We start from the raw sequence: 20,071 nt of genomic DNA, 5'->3' as shown, positions 1-20,071 counted from the left end.
TAGGTAGGACTATATAAAAATAAAAGATCCAAATTTGTTAAAACTTTCTATATATATCAATACATAATTAAAATGTAAGTACTCTGAAAAAAAGAGTATAAAAATCAAGTGACTCTAGACCGTTTAATCTGTATTAAACACAGCTCATTATTTCGATTCGGGACGAATCAAAGGATTGGCTTAGGCGACTGTCACTCTCTCTCGCAACCATGGCAACCACCCTTTTGCCACGGGATCTGCCCACTTGCGCGCGCACGTTTGATTTGAGGAATTCGAGAGGCACTGAACCTAGGAATAGCAAAACAATGGCAGAGAAAGAGCAATCAAAATTCACATTACCGGCATGCAGTTAGCGAAGGCAAACAAGGCAAAAAAGAAGACAGTACAAGAAAAGGTAAAATGAACAAAAAGTCTTTGGATAAACAAAGAAATAAGACGTGTGTCAATATCATCGTGGCTTTCCAGCGACCACCCTGTCCTCAGCCTCTACTTCCTCGGACCCTAGTTGCACGCCACGGCCTCTTGCACGACCTCCTGCTTCGCCCTAAAATTATTTTTATTTTACAAAAGGACATCTTACAAACCTACGTTTTGCGCATGTGCTCCTGCACGCACTTTTCCAGTCACAACACAGCAATCAGAGGAGGACGCGCTGAAAACTGTAATGCTGTTCTCTTCCTTCATAACTCGTACTGAGAATGTTTGAGTTGCAGAGGAATTTGTGACTGTTTCAGCTGTTCAACCACATCAAAGTTTCGTAATTAGTAAGTCCCTGCTTTTTCTCTTTTTGTTATTATGTGCTGAAGGGCTGCTGTGCCTTGGTGAAACGGTGTTTGTACGTGAAGAGCTCTTTTCCAAAACGCCATAAACCTAAAAAGCTGCCTCAAAGAACCAGCAAAAGTAATGATTATGAATGTGTAAAATATTGCAATAAGACATTTTAATTGTTTATTAATTTCTTTGTCGGCTGCAAAGATGAAGTTGACGATATTTGACTCGCGATCTTCGCAGTAGGCTAGTGAACGCATGCACCGGAGAAATGCACATTTATTAGGCTACACAGTTTTATTTTGTTTTGGATGGTTTTGTTTAGAACCAGATTTCTGTAAATATATTCCACATTTTTTAGGCCTGTGAGGCGAGGCTACGGTTCGGTTCACGATGATATAATCTCCAGTTCAAGCACCTTATGTTGTGATTGATAGCCTATATTTACTTTATGTATTTAATCCAGGAATGAAAATATTAATGAATTAATGGAAAAAAAAATATTAAAATTAAGATACAATTAATACAAAACGAAATTCGTTTTAAAGAAAGGCTTTGTGCTTTCTGTTTTGAGGTCTCTGTTAAAGTTTGAAAGTCTTAGTGCAGCTTTCAGAGCGCTCGCGTCCATAATGGAGAACTGTCAAGTAATATTGTTTTTTCCTCATAAATGCAAACACGAAAAATAAAAGACAAAAACTTTTTTAAAAAGACAAACCATAAATTTAGAGAAAAAAAAAAAAGATGGATTTATAGCGTTTTGGGGGAAAAATGAATGGATTTATACCGTTTTGAAAATGTTTTTTTTTTTTTACTTTGAATTGATCATCAACAATATTGTTGTTTGATTTAATAATCACTGTTGCAAGAAGTGCCTAGTTAAGTTTTTTTTTTTTTTTTTTTTTTTTTGTAAGTGGAAAAAGTAGGGGCTGCCACAGATTATGTTTAGTTAGCTCTTTTATTGTTTTTTTCTATAGCCTAGAATAATATAGGTCAAATGCAGCAAGTCAAAAGACCAACTGGACCTTCTTTGCCAGTTTGCTCACATTTCTTTGAAGGATGGCAAAAATATCGCCTGAATATCGATATCTAGATATTGGAAAAAAATATCGAGATATTCATTTTTGTCAATATCTCCCACCCCTACATGCAGAACACCATATATGTTATGAATCTTACACGAAATTCATCTTCATCACAATATAACTGATGGTAATGTAAAAAAGTGTATCAATGCAACCTGTTTTTAGCTTATATAACTAGCTCGTTAGCGAATCAAAAAATATATATTTTAAATTTACCAATATCAATATGCTAGCTTGATAGTGAGTACTAAAATACATCTTATTTGTTTATATTCATAAGCAATTAGCGTTAGATTTTTTTATTACATGTGATTCTGACATGATGTCACTACATGCACTGTGCTCCTTCCTCTCTGCTTGTCTCAGGTAAATAATGCGTCTTCAGCTCAGCGGTTGGAGTCGCGCGTTCATGTGTTTTGGGGGCGTGGCTTTGGAAGGAGCCCAGAAGGGAGGGGGTGGAGTGAATGGAAATAATGAACTGTCTTTAAAACAGTCGTGAGAGGTCTACAGACACTCGATTTTTATACTTTCTTTTTCAGAGTACTTACATTTTAATTATGTATTGATATGTACATAAAGTTTAAACAAATTTGAAAAAGAAGTTTTTTAGACCATTCCTACCTACCCTGCCTTTAATTTTGCAAAATGGCACACACATGCAAAGTTGTTTGATAACAATCACTTGTTAACAAAGTGCCATGGGAAGTCAAATTATCATTGTTTAATATGTTCTTATACTGAACTTGTTAGTTTCCTGTCATTAATTGGATTATCTTTTATTTTCCAATAGACATATCTGTCATATTAGCAGAACACATTTTACACATGAGGAAAACCATTTGTTTAGTCAATAATTCAAGAAGGTCCATACTTTAAAGCTCTTGATTCTAACTTGTACTTGGCCTTATAAAAAAGTAGATCTTGTAATTGTTTAATATAGCATTTGTTACAATAAGGATATCATTACAGGTAGACCATTGATGGCTCACATTTGAACTTTTTCTTTCTTTTTTAAAAGTCTATTCCCTTAACAGATTATTTATTATAAATTCTACAACAAGTCAATTAAAATGTAGCCTACCACAATAAAAACAATAGAACTTGATAAATTATAGTAAAGGTGGTCATGAGACGTTTAAAAAGCTTGCAGGAGGATGTTTTCCCCTCGTTTCATCAGTCTTTTAATTGTTTTTAGATCATGTTTGACTTTCTCCACAGACTTTTACTACATCCTCAATAGAATTCAAATGGGTTGTACATTTTATGAACGGCTCGTGCAAACTTATCACACTTTTGGAGCGCGCCGGTGAACGTGCCAACTGTGATTCGCACCCCACTCATGCTTATAAAGGCTCCGATTGCGCAATGTATACAATTAATTAAAGCTGCAGTCCGTAACTTTTTTGGGTTAAAAATTTTCCAAAATATATTTTTTAGCAAGTACATAACCAGCCAGTGTTCAAAACTATGACTTACAGTCATACAACCAACTGTAAAGTGTTCATGTAGATGTCATGATACACACTTTTTAGATAGTTGATATTAAAATAAATATGAGCTCATGTGGTGCTGAAAAAAATAGCAATATGTAGGCCTACACATGATTTGACAGTTTATTTTATTAAATATTAAAGATCTAAAAGTGTGCATCATGTCTGGCACCTACATGAACACTTTACAGTTGGTTGTATGACTGTAAGTCATTCTCTTCAAATGCTATTGAAGTTAGAAACGTGTGTACCAATATCGTATGTAACTTTAGAGACGGTCCCTAAATGTGCGAATATCCAGTGTCAGGCGAAATTATGCCAGTATATCACTGGGAAACGCTTAGCGTGAAACTTTGCGCGTTACGTTCATATTCTGGTCCATCTGCTTGCCTGTAGCCTATCAATATAGCCTACATCCCCAATAAGGTGGGAGTTTGGTCTTTTATATCACTGTATTTTGTCCATTGAGTTACTTGGAGTGTCCTGAGACCGCAGGGGAATCCTGGAGAGTGATGTATTGAGGGAATCCCCAGTTCTGCAACACAGCGCCTTAATATAAAGTTAAGAAAACTAAACAACCGAGAGAAATATATGTCTATGCCTCAGATTTAAAGGGATACTTCACCGTTTTTTCATATTAAACTATGTTATTCCCTTAACTAAGACGAGTTGATACATACCTACCTACCCCCCAGTAAAACCAATGTAATATATTTTTGTTCACTAATATATATATATATATATTTTTTTTTATGGTACTTATTAATATTTATGCATTAATTATGGTCAATTTTTGCCATTGAAAATAATACAACAATTATTATTTTTTATTATTTTTTTTCAATTAATGCAGTATTTCAGATTAATATAGAGACTAGGCCTTTTAAATCCAATTTTTGTAGGCAGATAAGCACCATCTGTTGATAGAATATAAAATAAAACATGTCATTTCATGGTGTTACCACTAGATGCCTGTATTGCTCTCTATGGACAGGCTTGTGAACTCTCTAGTAGTATTTGGACAAAATTACTAACTTTTAAGATGTGGATTTGAATGTTTTATTTAATTTTTTTTTATTCTCAAATAATACTTTTTGTCAAGGTTTATATATATATATATTTTCATTTTGATTTGAAGTGTACATGTTTTTGCATTATTAATACGACATTTAAGCATTTTGTTACATGTAACATTAAAATTCAATACAAATATTACAAAAATAAACAGGAATGCTTTATCACAGCTTAATCCATCTGGATCTGATCTCATTTCAACCTCTTATTTCAGTCTTCTGACTAATTTTTGCTGTATGATAATAAATAGCCCTACCAGTTCATTTGTATGTACAATATTGTGTGTGTGTTTGTGTGTGTGTGTGTGTGTGTGTGTGTGTGAGTGGATCTGTTTTGAGTGTAACCCCTTCCTTATGGTGCTTCCTTATGGTAATCTGGTGCCTATTACACGTCAAACTAAGATTGATGTGGGGACAAAAAGTAAGACTGTTAAGTTAGCACTTTTAAACATTTGTTCACTTAAAAATAAATCACTTCTAGTCAACGACTTAATAACCACAAACAACCTGGATTTTATGCTTCTAAATGAAACCTGGCTAGAAGACAGCTGCAGTGCAACAATCCTCAATGAAACAGCCCGTCCTAACTTTACTTTTATGAGTGTCTGCAGAGCTGTTAAGAGAGGTGGGGGTCTAGCTGCTCTTTTTAAAGATATCTATCAATGTAAGCAAATATCATTTGGGAATTACCCGTCTTTCGAATATCTGGGTATTGTGTTAAAAGGTGCTCCACGCATTTTACTTATCATTATTTACAGGCCTCCAAAATACTCTTCAGCCTTCGCTGAGGACTTTACAGAACTGTTATCAACAATTACCTCAGAGTTTGACTGTTTTGCCATTGCTGGAGATTTTAGCATTCACATAGATAATGCAGAAAACAATATGGCAAAATAAATCAAAACTGTTTTAAAAACTTTTGATCTGACTCAGCATGTACATGGACCCACACACAATCGTGGACACACTCTAGATTTACTTATCAGTAAGGGTCTAAACATTTCATCGATTGTTATTAAGGATGTAGCACTGTCTGATCATTTCTGTATTTTCTTTGATATATTGATCTCTCCTGCCACTGAAGCGAGATCTGTGTCTGTCAAGAAGAGATGCTTAAATGAGAACACTAGTGTCCTATTTATGAAGGCTATATCTTTAACACCAAGCATATCTGCAGACTCTGTTGATTTTCTCCTTGATTCTTTTAACTCAAAAGTTAAAGGTGTAATTGATGATATTGCTCCTGTTAAAGTCAGGAAGAAAAAAGGCAGACAAAAAGCACCTTGGAGAAACTCAACAGCAGTGCAAAATATGAAAAGACAATGCAGAAAAGCAGAGCGCATGTGGCGGAAGACAAAACTTGTAGTCCATTATAACATCTACAAAGACAGCCTTCATGCTTTCAATATGGAACTGGGCAAAGCTAGACAGACTTTCTTTTCAAATATTATAAACAGTAATTTAAACAACACACGCACTCCTTTTGCTACTGTAAAGAGACTGACAAACCTGCAAAAGCAATGGACTCTTAGTGTCTGTTAACAAAATAAATGTCTGTTAATAAATAAAATGGATGTAAACAAAATTGCACTTCAAAAAAATATTAAACATTAGGCTTTAGACATTAGGCATAAATAGTGATACATTCCATAACAGGCAAAACTGACAGTTAGGACCTTTGTAAACAAATAAAAAAAAGCCTCAACAAGCCATATCGCACAATTTTGCACTGTTACTCCTGTTACTTTGTCCTTCTGTTACTTTGTCAAGTGATTGTGTACTGTCGGGAAGACGGAGACGCACTTTATTGCGTGTATGCTACGCACTGAAAATACTTGGTTAGGAGTGCGTGCGTATTACACGCCATAAAGAGCGTATCATATGCACGCAAAAACTATTTTTGGCGTATAAATGGCACGATAAATAACATTCGTGATATAGATATGCATTTTCATGAGATCGGGCTCGCTGTCGCAACTCACAACTAGCGTCTTCTCTCTCCCAGCAGTCGCCGCAAACAGTCCCGCCGGCGCTTTCCCATACAAAGACCATGTGACTGACAAGCGCCGCGGCGCCGCCTCCCCACACAAAGACCATGCAACTGACAAGAGGGTTCACTCCTCCTATACGCTAAAGAACCGAGAGTGGTCATCCAGTCTCTTTGGTAGAGAGAGAGAGACGAGGAAAACAAACAAGCATGCAAATGGAATTATCGCGGCCGGAAAAGTTATCAAGCTCATTTTTTTTTATCGTGCGATTAATTGACTTATCGACTATCGCGACAGGCCTACAGACAGATCAAACCACCTGAGAAAGTAGTAACTTTGTCTGATTTCAAAGACATTGATGGCAAAATTTTTGAAGAAACCGTACAGCACCTTAAAACATCAACCTGTGCTCTTGACACACTTCCCACATATTTTTTCAAAAGTGTGTTAAACAGTTTAGAAGCAGATCTTCTAGAAGTGGTAAATGCTTCACTTCTCTCTGGGAGTTTTCCAAACTCCCTGAAAACTGCAGTTGTCAAGCCCCTCCTGAAAAAGAGCAATCTGGATAAGACCATATTAAGCAACTATAGACCGATCTCAAATCTTCCTTTCATAGGCAAGATCATTGAAAAAGTTGTCTTCAATCAGCTGAACAAATTCTTATGCTCAAATGGATACTTTGACAATTTTTAATCTGGTTTCCGACCGCACCACAGCACAGAGACAGCGCTCATAAAGATAATAAACGATATTCGCTTAAATACTGATACAGGCAAATTATCAGTGCTGGTGCTACTCGACCTCAGTGCTGCATTTGACACTGTCGATCACAACATACTTCTGGACAGGCTGGAAAACTGGGTGGGGCTTTCTGGGATAGTCCTAAAATGGTTCAGGTCTTAGATAGGAGAGGTTATTATGTGAGTATAGGAGACCATAAGTCTGAGTGGACATCCATGACATGCGGAGTCCCTCAAGGCTCAATTCTTGCGCCGCTCCTGTTCAACCTGTATATGCTCCCAATGAGCCAAATAATGAGAAAGAACCAAATTGCTTACCACAGCTATGCAGACGACACACAGCTCTACTTAGCCCTATCGCCTAACGATTACAGCCCCATTGACTCCCTGTGCCAATGCATTGATGAAGTCAACAGTTGGATGTGTCTCAACTTTCTTCAGTTAAACAAAGACAAAACTGAAGTCATTGCATTTGGAAACAAAGATGAAGTTCTCAAGGTGAACGCATACCTTCACTCTAGGGGTCAAACAACCAAAAATCAAGTCAGGAATCTTGGTGTGACACTAGAGTCAGACCTTAGTTTCAGTAGTCATGTCAAAGCAATAACTAAATCAGCATACTATCATCTGAAAAATATTGCAAGAATAAGATGCTTTGTTTCCAGACAAGACTTAGAGAAACTTGTTCATGCTTTCATCACCAGCAGGGTGGATTATTGTAATGGACTCCTCACTGGCCTTCCCAAAAAGACCATAAGACAGTTGCAGCTCATACAGAACGCTGCCGCCAGGATTCTGAGCAGAACCAGAAAATATGAACATATCACACCAGTCCTCAGGTCTTTACACTGGCTCCCAGTTAAATTTAGGATTGATTTTAAAGTATTATTACTGGTATATAAATCATTCAATGGCCTAGGACCTCAATATATTGCAGATATGCTCACTGAATATAAACCCAACAGATCACTCAGATAATTAGGATCACATCAGCTAGAAATACCAAGGGTTCACTCTAAGCATGGCGAGTCTGCTTTTAGCTACTATGCCAGCCACAGCTGGAACCAGCTTCCAGAAGAGATCAGATGTGCTCCTACAGTAGTCACATTCAAATCGAGACTCAAAACACATCTGTTTAGCTATGCATTTACTGAATGAGCGCTGTGCCACTGTTCGTCCGACTGTTTGTACTGTATTTTATTTTTCTAAACTGTTTTAATTATTCTTATTTCTTTTTATTATTTTAATTTCTTCTATGTAAAGCACTTTGAATTGCCATTGTGTATGAAATGTGCTATATAAATAAACTTGCCTTGCCTTGCCTTCCTTGCTGTCCACTTTTTACTGCAACCGCTTGTGGATGAATTATTGATTTTATTTTACATATTTGTTCTATTATAGTCACACCAATTCATTGATGTGTGCAGGGATGTAGTGGAGGCTAAACGCACGTAAACGCCGTTTACGCACCTCCCAAAATTTGGAAATAGCGTTTGCCCACCTCCAAAGTGCGTTTATCCACCTCTACATTGCGTTTATCCACCTCTAAATTTCACGTTATTTGAGCGGACTTTGCTTTTCCAGTGCGTGATCGCCGATCGGCACATGATTCGAGCATTTGGGCCGTTAACGACTGAGCAGAACGCGCAGCGCGCAAACACGGAGCAGAGAGCGCAGCGCGCCGACACACACACACACACACACACACACGGAACAAAGAGAACGGCGCACACACGTAGCAGAAAACACTCGCTCGTGAAGTTACTAAACAAGCTGCGCGAGAATGAAACTTGATCGCAGGCGCAGCCGCAACAGGAAATCATTAAAACAATGCAAAAAAAGGTGTTTTTTTTTATTCATTACAGGCAGCTGGTTTAATGTAGGGAGCATGTCAAAACCCAACTGTACAAGAGATATAGAGGGAATCAAGCCTGCACCAGGTTAAAGACTTTTCCCTCTACAGGGAAACACTGATCCACATTTTTCTGATAGAACAAACAACTAATCAATTAATCGAAGAAATATTCAACAGATTAATCAACTATGAAAATAATCCCAAATCCCTAATCATTATGCACAAGTGCACTGCATTGGAAGCCCTGGATATAAGCCTCCCTCTCGATCTCTCTTAAATATTTTTGTTCTCTCTGTTTTGCCATTTAGTAAACTTTATAGATTTCAACCATATTATTCCTTTTTGAGTCTCTTTAACAAGAACTTAGATTAATGCATGAATTGAATAGTGATTGTGTGACCTATGATGAGGGAGCAACCAGTGATACCCTTGGTAGTACCATCAAATGATAGCCTATAGCGATGTCATCAGGATACACATACACCGGTAGGCAGTGGCCCACCTTACCGGGTGACCACGTCGTGGTCCACCAGAATTTATAGTTTACCCACCTCTTTTTTTACCACTACACCTCTGGATGTGTGTGTATATAAGTGTGTGAGTGGATGTGTCTGTTTTGCACTCTTGATGTTTTAGAGTTTCAGCCCTTCATTGCGGAGCACTTTTTTTCTGCATCGTGACTGATTTTTAGATTGTTCAACAAAAATTCTCTAAATTTTAATGTTTTTGTCGATTTCCCATTCATTTCCTATGGTAAAGAGCAAAAGTGTGACTATTTTTTTTACGACCACTTAGCCTGCTCGAATCATGCCCTCAATATTTGTGTGTGTTCACATTACAAATGCCATAAAAGTTACCAAGTTTCGTACCATTCCGATGAAGCTGTGAAAATGTATAAAACAGACCGAAGAGCACAATATGTCAGTGCCATTGTAGATGCACATAAGTAATGTTTTATTACAAGGCACATTTATAAAAGCTACTTAATTGTCCTAAGACCTAATCCTAGCTTAATCTAAACCCCGTCTGTGAAACCAGACAAAGATGTCTTAAATTTGTTAATGTAAAAACTTTCGCATTAAAATGCATGTTTCAAAGGTCTTAAATTGCAAACAAACCGACACCGCAGTCAAAAGTATCTGATTTATTTAGATGGATTATCGAATGCCGAATTCGGAAATCACTTGGATGCCTCGTGCAGGAAATAATGTCAAATTATAATGAATAAGTAAATGATTGAATAAAAGTGAGCAGAGCAGTGGACGAAAACAAGTAGCCAGACCAATCCAGGCCTGAAATATATTTTAGTCATGTTTTCTCTAAAAGATTCTGAGCATTACTGGTAATTTTATGTGTTTTGTATGTCATTGAGATAGTTGTTTATAACCTCATTTATACTCTCACAGTCTGAGACCAGATGAAGCAGCATCTCCAGCACTCTCACACCTTTCTATGAAAAGTGATCAGTCAATGGATCGGCCAATTGCGTTCAGCAACGAAACCCCTAGTTACAATGGGTAATTTACTTTGTTTTAAATGGTGTGCTTGTTGCATGAATTTTTTTTATTAAACATGTCTCTTTTACATTGTTAAAGTTGAATTTTCTGTGTCATCCCGACAGTCTAAGACCAGATGAGGCAGCATCTCCTGTAACTTCATACTTCTCTTTAAAAAGCAACCAATCAATGGATCGACCGATTGCATTCAAAGACAGAACTCAGCCTTACAGTGTTAAACGGTATGAGAATTTGCATTCTTTGATCAGATATGCATGTGATTGTCAATTCAAAGAAGTCTGGCTGCAATATAAAAATTCAGTACTTCGCTACCAATACCACAAAAATGTCATTTTGTCTAACATTTGTCATTTTGAAAAAAAGATTAACACACTGTCTTTAACGATTTAACTGTTTTATTTAACTATTTGAAAATAGAAACTCACAAAATGATTATTTAACAGATTAATATTTAAAATTGTTTGTCACTCCTGAAATTTTGCTGAACACATATCCTCTTAGCAACATGAAAAATATTCAAAATGTGAGTGTAATATAAGCAAAACCGTGAGCAAAGATCATTTCTTTTATAATCACTGAAGCTGTCAATTTAAAGAATTGTATCTGAATCTGTATAATAATTGTAATTGTATGTGTTGAATTGTAATCGGTACTGCAGAAAGACCGCCATCATTACATTTTTTTACATTTTCAGTATCAACATTGTACTGAAGTACTGACAACACTATGAGCTTGTATGTAGATTAGAAGTCCTAATAACAAATCAAACAACTATGCTTTAACTCTCACAGTCTGAGACCAGATGAAGCACCCTCTCCAGCACCCTCACTCCTGTCTGTAAAGAGTGATCAGTCAATGGATAGACCCATCGCCTTCAACAGTGGAGCACAAAGTTACATGGGAGAGAAGTATGAGAACTTACTCTGTCAGGGGATTAAAGTCAGCATTCTTGCTGTACTGTGCTTGTTTTTATAGCATATCTTTTTTTTTCATTTACAATGTTGTTTTAAAAGTGTCTCATTTTGTAATATCAAATTGTAGGCACTATACACTGAAGGTTTAGGCACACCAATATCTTCTTTTTCATCTTTTTCATCGAAGATTATGTTCTATCAATATCTTAAATTTTATATTGTGTTTACAATCTTTGCATTACAGTTGAAAGTAATAACCAAAGATGTTTCCACAGCACACTTTCAGCCACTCTGCTGACAGAGGATCACTACAAGTGCCCAGTGTGCACAGAGGTCTTTAAGGATCCAGTTTCCATCCCCTGTGGACACAGTTACTGCAAACACTGCATTGAGATCTACTGGAGCAAACCAACTCAAGCTGGAGGTTACGCTTGTCCTCAGTGCAGAAAGAGGTTCAGAAGTCGTCCAGTGTTGAGTGTAAATGTTGCTTTGTCTAAACTGATTGAGGAACTCCAGAAGGCAGGATTTAGTCCTGCTCTTCCTGCTCACTGTTACGCTGGACCTGAAGATGTGCCCTGTGATATCTGCACTGAGAAGAAGCTCAAAGCTGTTAAATCCTGTTTGACCTGCACTGTGTCTTACTGTGAGACCCACATCAGACAACACTACACAATACCAGCACTGCAGAGGCACAACCTGGTGGAGGTGATTGTAAAATTACATAGAAATTTATGGCAGAATAAATAGCTACAGGGGCTGCATATTTAAATTAAAAATAATTGTGATTACAGTTACAGGTCCTTGATTAACTAATCGCGAAACATGTGGATTTCTGCATTCTGATTTTGATCTTTTATCTACATAAACGGTTTCTTTTGAAAACATTTTAGATTGTAACCAGTCACAGACGTGGTTATTGAGTGCATGAATGCAAACAATCAGAGCAATATCTAATCCGAGTCCATAAGCCAATCAGTAATGACAAAGCATTCCTAATAATTGAGGTTTAAGCAGCCTGACGGTGGGATGGTGGCACATTAAAACAGATGAAACATCACCTCAGACTCAAAAAGAAGCATCATGATACATGTCCACAGTCTGAGAAATCAAATCACCAGAGTTTTTAATGCAAGCTGAATTACTGTGTTTGTTCATGCAGTGTTCTGCAATCTAAAGCCCTGTTCGGACGGGATTAACTTTACAAGGGTAGATGGAGTAATGTAATTTTACCACAGGACGTCTGTAATATTAATGGCCAATTCGCACGGGATAAGATATCTCAGTAAAACTAGCAGAAGTGGGAGGAGTAACTCAATTTGTGCATCGCCGTCACCCTCCTGTCGTCATGTGCGCATTACGTTGCTTCCTAATATCACGTGTGCAAACACATAACCTATATTTATGCCGTTATGTCCGGTCGAACGATGTATTAATTAACTTCAGATTGGATTGTGTTGGTAACAGGCACTTACCTAACGCTAAAAGATGTTTCGTGCCTCCAACAAGTGCTTTCGAGCTTCTTTCTGATCTGAATGGTATGTGGAAAACACTTGACTTTTTGCCACAGACTTGTCCCAGCGTCTAGAACGCAACTGAATGCTTTTTCAAGCGTCTCCATACTTGAAAAAACTCGGAAAACTACTTTTAAACAGGAAATGACTAAATATTTACGTACATATTTACAGCGGGTCTATTTGCAGAGGATTAGTATTACTTGAGGTCATTTTTCCAGACCTTTTTACTGAAGGTAAAAGTCGCCGTAATCTTTACTGACATTGTCCGTAATGACTACTGAGATGGCACATTCGGACGGGACTAAAATCACTGAGAAGCTCTTATTACTTTACCCCACCTCTCCATGTTAAACTAGTCCCGTCCGATTTCAACATAGCGTAGACACAGTGCGAATAACATATTTATTGTGCAGTGCAGACCACTTCTTCATTGATTAGTGAGAGTGTTTAATTTTTTTGTTTACACAGGTGACCTTGGAGTTGTATTGACTTTTGAATGTGTATTTTATTTTTATTATAACTTGATTTGCTAAGTTTGTTTTGTAAATTAGCTTAAACTACTGATGCTACTTTGTTTAGGCTACTATGTCAATACAAGACAGTAAGGACATCAAGGAGATCAAAGAGCTTCAAGTCAGAGTCATCGAAGAGGTAAATGAAGAAATCAGAGCGTTGAGAACATTTTCTGAATGTGGTGGTTACCTCAGAGATATTTGCAGCACAAACACAAACATATTACTAGTATTTCTGACAATATTCAAATCTCTTTTTTTTTTCTTTTTTTTCTTAGATTTCAAGGGATGAAAAGGCTGAAAATGTTAATCCCACTAAGTGCTTCTACAGTGGATTTTCCTCTAATGGTATGACTGGCACTCCTCTTACAAGCTTATTTACAGAAGTTCTCATAAGTATCACAATTGGATTATTTTAGCAGTAACTTGACTTAGCTACCTTGATATTTGACATCCTTTCAAGTAATAAATAGAAATAGCTTCTATTTGTAAGTAACTTTGGATAAAAGCATCTCCTAATGAGTAAATATAAATAGTATAATTTGAAATGAAATTTGTTATCAGATATCACAATCTTGGCTCGACTTCATGACCTTACCTCAGATTAATTATTTTTTACTGAATATTATGATTTGCTTCTCATGTGGAAATCAGTGAATGGCCGCACAATTTGGCAATTCCAGAAAACATGCTATATTTTAAAAGTTTGTACAGTATCTTTTATTTGTTTTTACATTTGTTTATTGTTATGAGTTTAAGCATATAGTTTGTGAAATATTACTGGGAAAGAGGGTGTAATGTTTACTATGGTGTCTTGTAATCCAGTCAAAGAGATGTGCTGTAATCTTTCTGTATATATCATGGTTCAAAATACAGTATGTTTGCTTATTTAATAATGTTTTTCAAGGGCTTTTCTAAAATAGCTGTCATCTAAATGTATTACTGTGCTCCCCCCCCCCCCCCCCCCCCCCCCAAATTACTCACAGATTTGCCTATGGATGTAACTGAGATTACGGCACTTGGTCGTCCTTTGGATCTTGGAATGTTGTATGACCATCGGAATGATTCATTTATTTCAGGTTGGTCTAGGTCTCATTTACCCTGACTATTAGCTTATTATAATATATAATATTATAATACTATTTTAAAACAGATATAATTTTAAAAGCTCAAATGATGTAAGTACATGTTCATGTTATTTTCCCTTTTCCATCCTACATTTTACAGTGCTACTTGGGTGGAAAAATGCTTATTTTGTACTTTAGTAAAAGATGCAACTAATTAAATTTGCTAAATAAAAGTGCTATGTTCTTTGACTCTATGATTAGATGGACTGAATATTTTTTCAAATAAGTCAAATTTAAGTAGAATGTTGTGTGAATGTGTTGTTTACAGACGGTAATCTTTGGGATAACCATGCTGTAACAAGTAACAGAATATCTTGGCCCCTTCTGAAAACACATCTAAAGGTTTTGGAAGATGACTCCCTTCCGGAGAGATGCAAAGCATTTGAAATGTCACCTATGTTACGAGTAAGTGCTCTGTGTGGACTGATGGAGCTAAATGGGGCTGCAGCCTTTCTGAATCACCCAGTTCAGTCTCAACATCAGGACAGATTTACACTACACTATAAAACCACCTCCAGACTGGACATGATCAGCCAAAGACTGTTACAGGAAGGAGCTCCTACCTCAGTGATTAATGCAACCACAGCAACACATGTGATCATTGCTGTGTTCTATGGAGCCCAAGCTTTCTTTGTTTTTGATAATGAGAGAATCAGCACAGAGAAAAATACAGAAATGGAAAATGTTATCAAGAAGCTCACCACCACCCTCAGTGCAAGAGATGTGTTCTCAAGTCTTAATGAAACTGAAAAGGCAAACAGCATTTTATATGACTGCAGTCTGTACATTGATGTGGGCGATTGGAAGAGTCCAGTGTCTTTTGATAAGGCTGTGGAGATCTACGGTTCTCTCCCGACACTGCTTGGATCTAAAGGTGAGAGAGCAGTTCCTCTGAAGGTCTGGCTGTATCCTCTGAAGAAACTGGATAAGAGCTCAGTGAGTGCTGCTCTGAGTGGAGTCAGTGAAAACTTAATGCACCGAGCTGAGAACATTCTAGAACATCTGAGAAAACAGATCAGGGTGTGTCAGGACATGATAACAGACTATGATAATCTGACTATGATTACTTGGTTTCCTGCTTTGGAAGAAAAATTGCAAAACTTTTCAGAATTTCTACAAGAGTACATGACAGAGTTTCAGAGAAAAGCTGCTGAGATTATTGAATCCATAAATGTCAAGGAAGGTGAAGGGAAGAAGAGTTTTCAAGAACTCATCAGTAACTGTGTTCAGTCTCCATTTAATCCAGAGAACACACATCATTGGCTTGAAAAGAAGAAAACTGAGCTGGCAGTTTTAAATGAGTGCAGAGCTGTGAACATTACTATTGTGAAATCACAGGAGGAGCTTCAGCATGTCATTAATGATCCTTCGATGAGCAGTGTGTTCTGCTTCACTATTTCATCAATGGAGGCTGAAGATTTTCTCACAGCTCTGAAGCAGCACATTCAATTAATGAAAGAGTGCACATTGACCATGCCTGATTGCATAAAGCTAGAAGATTCAGTGCAGTCATTAAAGCATGTTTGTGTAAGTCAGAAAGTACTTTCTGACTTAAAAGTATTCATTGCTGCCAAAAACACAAATGAAGATACAAAGCAAACCAAGTTCATTGCTGCATTTGTACCTGATGATGGTTTTCCAGAATACTGTGTGCAGTTCTACCATGCTGGAACGATTATGAGCCGAAATATGAAACTTCAGACAAAGCCAAATCTTATCCAAATATCTCACATAAAACACTGTAGCATGTCCCTAAAAATGAATAATACACAAAACAGAAGCATTGAGAGGTATTTGGTGGAGTACAGAGCTCTGGGTGATGATGGAATGAACAACAACACTTGGAAACAGATCTTTTTTGATGCCAAATCTGTTGAAGAAACCTTCATTATTTCAGGACTTACATCAGGCAAACGATTTCAGCTGAGGTATTTGGTTATTGAGAAGGGCTGTATGAGTAACTTTAGCAAGATTATGAACTTTCATACAGCTCTTGCAGCAACTCCTGGGAAACCCTTTGTGAATAAACTGAACAGAAACACTCTCAGAGTCACATGGTTGAGGGCTGAAGCTGATGAAGATTGTCCAGTGCTGCGGTATATGGTTGAGTATAAAGAAGCAGGACTGGAGGGCTGGTCATCAGTACTAACACAAGGACCTCAGTGTGAATGTACATTAACTGTTCCTCACAGCACCTGCTATAGAGTCAGAGTCTCTGCTGTCTTTGAGGACGTCACCAGCAAACCTAGTGAGGAAACACCAGTACCGGTTGACGGTGAGACATGAGTGACACTTTTAAATCAACATAGTTATACTTTTTTTTTTTTTTTTTACCATTTCTTGTTGCTGATCTTTCTGCATCTGATTCCATTGTCATCAATAGTCTGGTCTATAAAGCTCTCAGAGAGAAAGAGCTCCATCCTCCTAGAAGTGCTGAAACTCCAAACTGAGAAGAAACCAGTAGAGCTGATAGACTGGACAGATGAAGAGAGTGAAGTGAGGGGATTCCTCCAGTGTCTGCCCTACATCTCACAGCTCAGGTGAGATTCATTTGCGTACATCCTACTTTACAGAAAGTATGTGAGTCGCTACTGTAAGCTGCTGTATAACCAAAACATTTTGAGAAATAAATGTGGTTTTCATTTCCAAAAACAGGGTGAGGCCCGGCGTCACCCCTCCTATGATGATCTGAATGATTATTATTATTATTATTATGCTAATTTTATTATTAAATAGTATTATTAATACTACCTACAATTAATTTTCCCGCGCAATAATTTCATAGCGATGATAATAAAAGGTATTAGATTAGCTTACTCCCCATTTAAAAAAACTACTTTTTTAACACAAAATACTTCTCTTCTCGTTTCTTCACTATACGTATAGGCCACAAGAGAAAAATTAAGTAAAAGGCTCTATAATGTGAATCTCAAAACACAAAATGCTATTACGATTTGTGTATATAATTGCACCGCATGTTATATTTACCGTAATACGTTCAGATTAGACCATTCTCAGACATTGCTTCTCTTCAAAGAAGCAATGTCTGTAACAGATTCATCTTCTTGTACCATTTCTGGCCACAGCATCTTTTGTGGTCTGGGCATGTGCCACACAGGATTCGAAACCCATGACCTGAAAGGTTCGGGGCTTGTGGCTTAACAAATTGTGCCACTCAGTTGACACACATTCCCCAGGCTGTTGAGGAGAGCTTTCAAGGAAAGAATGAGCAGACCAAAGCATTACTTAGCATGCTAACTGTTAACTAGCTTACGGTTAACCTGATAGTTGAAGAGCCACATTGAATGGTTAGAATTATACAGTATGGTTAGCATGTTAAGCTAACTAGCATACACACAGGCACAGTCAAATTTGGAGAGGTATTTCTCAGGAATGGTAGTGAATATCAAAAATATGTTCAGTCATTTATGTGTGCCTCGGTCCAAAGATCATCCAAGCTGATTTTGGACAAAATTGGACAAGATTTGAAGGAGTAGTGAAAATAACTTTTTAATTTACTTCAATATGGCGGAGAAACAAAATGAAATGACATATCGGCATAAACCAAGGAATGTTATGACACTGTTGAAAACCTTTTTCTTCGTCGAAGCAAGAGACCAGGAGACGTTGGGGATCACGTTCAAACAAAGTTATTCTTTATTGAGGACTTTGCGTTGACGCGGCTGCAGTTCTTCCCAAATCAGTCTAACTAAAACATTATACATTGTAGCTATATACATTCCAAGGGGGAGGGATTACATAGAGGTGGAGACCCTGAACAAAGCATGCAAATGAAGTAGGAACACACCCTACTCTGAGTCCAATTGAATCAGCATAACTATTCACATGCTGATACTGGCCAGGAACTCCAATTCCAAAAGCCATCCCAGAGCCATTAAAGAGAAAAGGTGAAAGTCAATCAACCTAACGATTCAACGTCTGGGCTCCGAAAGGTGAGAATCAAGTGATTTGACTTATTTAAAACACAATAGAGAAAACAGGTCTGGCAGGAAAGGAGACTCTTGCTGGAGACTCAATAAATCAGTATATAAACTTTATCAGTTTATATACTATTGCTGTGGAAAAACTAAATTAAACTTTTAATAAAAATGTAATCCAACACTTCCCCCTTTGAGAGTTCTAATAACTCTCACAAAAATACAAATTTATACACTTAAAAGTTAATTCTTGTAACTTGTGTAAGTTACAGGTACGTATAACTTATTCTGTGTTGTGTCCTTGATTTACATGAGTGTCATAGTTCTTCTCAAAACCATAACTGTTGACACCTGCGACGCAGGGTGTAAAATGTCATATAAACTACATGATTACACAGAAAACCATGTAGCATAAGAGTGGAATTCTTGAAAGTCCATGGCGCCTGAATAGCTGTGAAGTCTGTTTCCTGTAACGTCCATTTCCCACGTAGAGTCGCTCTGATGACTCGTCCCTCATGAGGCTTGTTCATGGAAATCTGAGGTGATGCTTTACACCAGGTTTCTGCTTGCGAAGACATCAACACATACGAGTAACACAAGAAAACAAAGAAACAGCAGAACAGCAATATTCATGCATAGACTTCATCCTTCCATAAGTCATTTGATCGTATAGTGGTTTTAAGTCTAACTTTTATCAAAGTACACTTAAAAGTTCATTCTTGTAACTTGAAAAAGTTACAGGCACATATAACTTGCTCTGTGTTGTTCATCTGTAATTGCATGCTGACACAGAAACATAACATGCAACTAGGGTCTGTGAATTTTCTGCGTTGTGTATTTTTCATTTTCTTTGGTGATAGTTCGTTCAGCAGTGGGTCTGGTTGTCTTTTTGAGGTTGTGGCTTCATATGCAGGTGAGGAGGTCTTTGCATATAGATCTCGGGACAGCCATCAAGTTTTATCTGCACACTGTAAGAAAGAAAAACAGAAAAACAGAGAGCAGTATTTCTTCAAACACTACGGTTGTAGCAGTTTAAACACTATGGTTCTATCGTTTTCAGAGTCTACTGTTGTCGTTTCATTCTTTCCCTATTTCTTAATTTATTTGACACCTATGGACCAGTGAGGTAAGGATGGACTAAATCGGGAAAGGCCTATGAGGTAGTGTCTTCACCCTGGGTTCACCCCCGAAGCCTGTTGCGTCAGTTCCTCCCAGGGCACCCCACTTGTCCGTGTCCTTCCTGTCCCTGTGTTGTGTACACACTGTACAGTGTGTGAGAAAATTGGCACATTTCCATTCTCCAGTGAAACATCAGTCTTAATAAACATCATTAACAGAGGATGGTGTCTGATGGTAATGTTCTGCAGTATAACATTTAAGGCTGTGAGTCTTACTTAATGTCCCCCAAACAAAGGCTGTGACAGTCACTAAGTCTTTCATCTTTGTTGTGAGTTACTGGGGAGATTAAGCAATCACAGCCCAAATGGTTAGCACCTCAAAAAGCTTACCCACGAGTCCAATGACGAGGGGAGGGGTTGCTTTAAAGTAGCAAA

At 37.4% G+C, this 20,071-nt stretch overlaps 1 protein-coding gene across 1 annotated transcript in view; it reads left to right on the top strand.

Moving 5' to 3' along the window:
- LOC311297099 (uncharacterized protein) overlaps positions 1-20,071 on the top strand; it is a 79,361-nt gene that overhangs the window by 14,825 nt on the left and 44,465 nt on the right. The window contains exons 6-14 of the mRNA XM_084419212.1: positions 10,403-10,513; positions 10,618-10,734; positions 11,305-11,421; positions 11,703-12,132; positions 13,521-13,592; positions 13,732-13,801; positions 14,440-14,532; positions 14,849-16,855; positions 16,964-17,120. Of these exons, the coding sequence (XP_084275338.1) occupies positions 10,403-10,513; positions 10,618-10,734; positions 11,305-11,421; positions 11,703-12,132; positions 13,521-13,592; positions 13,732-13,801; positions 14,440-14,532; positions 14,849-16,855; positions 16,964-17,120 (3,174 nt within the window). The remainder of the gene's footprint in view (positions 1-10,402; positions 10,514-10,617; positions 10,735-11,304; positions 11,422-11,702; positions 12,133-13,520; positions 13,593-13,731; positions 13,802-14,439; positions 14,533-14,848; positions 16,856-16,963; positions 17,121-20,071) is intronic.

Source organism: Rutilus rutilus, assembly GCF_951802725.1.
Source record: "Rutilus rutilus genome assembly, chromosome: 9".
Taxonomy (NCBI): Eukaryota; Metazoa; Chordata; class Actinopteri; order Cypriniformes; family Leuciscidae; genus Rutilus; species Rutilus rutilus.
This window is presented reverse-complemented; position numbering and strand designations above follow the sequence as displayed.